This window comes from Haliaeetus leucocephalus, unplaced genomic scaffold, assembly GCF_000737465.1.
Source record: "Haliaeetus leucocephalus isolate CR32 unplaced genomic scaffold, Haliaeetus_leucocephalus-4.0 Scaffold199, whole genome shotgun sequence".
In the NCBI taxonomy this organism is placed as follows: domain Eukaryota; kingdom Metazoa; phylum Chordata; class Aves; order Accipitriformes; family Accipitridae; genus Haliaeetus; species Haliaeetus leucocephalus.
The window spans coordinates 707,895-709,725 of NW_010972635.1; the positions used below are offsets into that span (position 1 = coordinate 707,895).

General features: G+C 63.0%; 2 protein-coding genes across 2 annotated transcripts in view; one reads left to right on the forward strand and one right to left on the reverse strand.

The window, feature by feature from the left end:
• Positions 1 to 510: 510 nt before the first annotated feature.
• The window catches only part of LOC104830829 (POU domain, class 3, transcription factor 2-like), an 8,611-nt gene continuing 7,290 nt past the window's right edge, over positions 511 to 1,831 (reverse strand). Inside the window, exon 3 of the mRNA XM_010565990.1 lies at positions 511 to 1,035. Coding sequence (XP_010564292.1) covers positions 511 to 1,035 — 525 coding nt within the window. The remainder of the gene's footprint in view (positions 1,036 to 1,831) is intronic.
• The window catches only part of PURA (purine-rich element binding protein A), a gene marked incomplete at its 5' end in the record, with an annotated part of 2,496 nt that continues 1,704 nt past the window's right edge, over positions 1,040 to 1,831 (forward strand). Inside the window, one exon of the mRNA XM_010565981.1 lies at positions 1,040 to 1,828. Coding sequence (XP_010564283.1) covers positions 1,040 to 1,828 — 789 coding nt within the window. The remainder of the gene's footprint in view (positions 1,829 to 1,831) is intronic.

Consider the following 1,831-nt stretch of genomic DNA (forward strand, 5'->3'; position numbering starts at 1 on the left):
GGCCGGGCAGCGCCGTTATTTTTTTCGCCAGCGAGCAAGGGAGTTTCGTGCGAACCGCTTCGCCCTGCGCCTGCCCTGCCGGTGCCGGTGCCTGCCCTGCCGGTGCCTGCCTGCCCTGCCTGCGCGCCGTACTCACTCCGCTCCGGTGCACGGGCACTCGCCTGGAAAGGTCAAAACCCGGCATCGCACCCGCTGCCGTCTAAGGGACGGTCCGGTGCAGGTGCTTTGTCTGTCTGTCTGTCTGCTGTGATTCGCGCTCGCCCTCTCGCTCGCTCGCTTTTTGTTTTCTTTTCTTTTCTTTTTTTTTTGCGCGTTTTTTGTTTGTTTTTTGTTTTTTTGTCTTTTTTTTTAAAGATAGGAGAAAATAATAATAATAATAATAATAAAAAAAAGAAAAACCGAAAAGAAAAAAAGGAGGACAATCAAAAGTTGGGGGAAGGAGGAGAGGAGGAGGAGGAGGAGGAGGAGGAGGAGGAGGAGGAGGAGGGGCCGGGCGCCCCCGCCGCGAGTTCACTGCACGGGGGTCTGCACCCCGTGGTGCGGCGGCGTGTCCCTGCTGGCCCCGTACACGTCCTCGGCGCCCGGCAGCGTCCCTCCCGGGGGAGTCATGCGCTTCTCTTTCTGTCTCCTGTTACAAAACCACACTCTCACCACCTCCTTCTCCAGCTGTAGGCTGTCCGCGAGCGAGGTGATCTCCTGGGCGGAGGGCTTGGGGCACTTGAGGAAGTGGCTCTCCAGCGCGCCCTTGACGCTCACCTCGATGGAGGTGCGCTTTTTCCGCTTGCGGCCCTGCGCCGCGATCTTGTCTATGCTGGTGGGGCTGCCCGAGGAGGAGTCCGCCTCCTCCAACCACTTGTTCAACAAAGGCTTCAGCTTGCACATGTTCTTGAAGCTGAGCTGCAGGGCCTCGAAGCGGCAGATGGTGGTCTGCGAGAAGACGTTGCCGTAGAGGGTGCCCAGCGCCAGCCCCACGTCCGCTTGGGTAAATCCCAGTTTGATGCGCCGCTGCTTGAACTGCTTGGCGAACTGCTCCAGGTCGTCCGAGGTCGGCGTGTCCTCGTCCGAGTGCGGGTCGTGGTGCGGCGGCGGCCCGGGCGGCGGCCTGCAGCACGAGACGCAGGAGCTGGCCTCCAAGCGGGTGGACATCCAGAACAAGCGCTTCTACCTGGACGTCAAGCAGAACGCCAAGGGCCGCTTCCTCAAGATCGCCGAGGTGGGGGCGGGCGGCAACAAGAGCCGCCTGACCCTCTCCATGTCGGTGGCCGTCGAGTTCCGCGACTACCTGGGCGACTTCATCGAGCACTACGCCCAGCTGGGGCCCAGCCAGCCCCCCGAGCTGGCGCAGGCGGCCGACGAGCCCCGGCGGGCGCTCAAGAGCGAGTTCCTGGTGCGGGAGAACCGCAAGTACTACATGGATCTGAAGGAGAACCAGCGCGGGCGCTTCCTCCGCGTCCGCCAGACCGTCAACCGCGGCCCGGGGCTGGGCTCCACGCAGGGCCAGACCATCGCCCTGCCGGCCCAGGGCCTGATCGAGTTCCGCGACGCCCTGGCCAAGCTCATCGACGACTACGGGGTGGAGGAGGAGCCGGCCGAGCTGCCCGAGGGCACCTCCTTGACTGTGGACAACAAGCGCTTCTTCTTCGACGTGGGCTCCAACAAGTACGGCGTCTTCATGCGGGTGAGCGAGGTGAAGCCCACCTACCGCAACTCCATCACCGTCCCCTACAAGGTCTGGGCCAAGTTCGGCCACACCTTCTGCAAGTACTCGGACGAGATGAAGAAGATCCAGGAGAAGCAGCGGGACAAGCGCGCCGCCGCCGCCGCCGCCGCC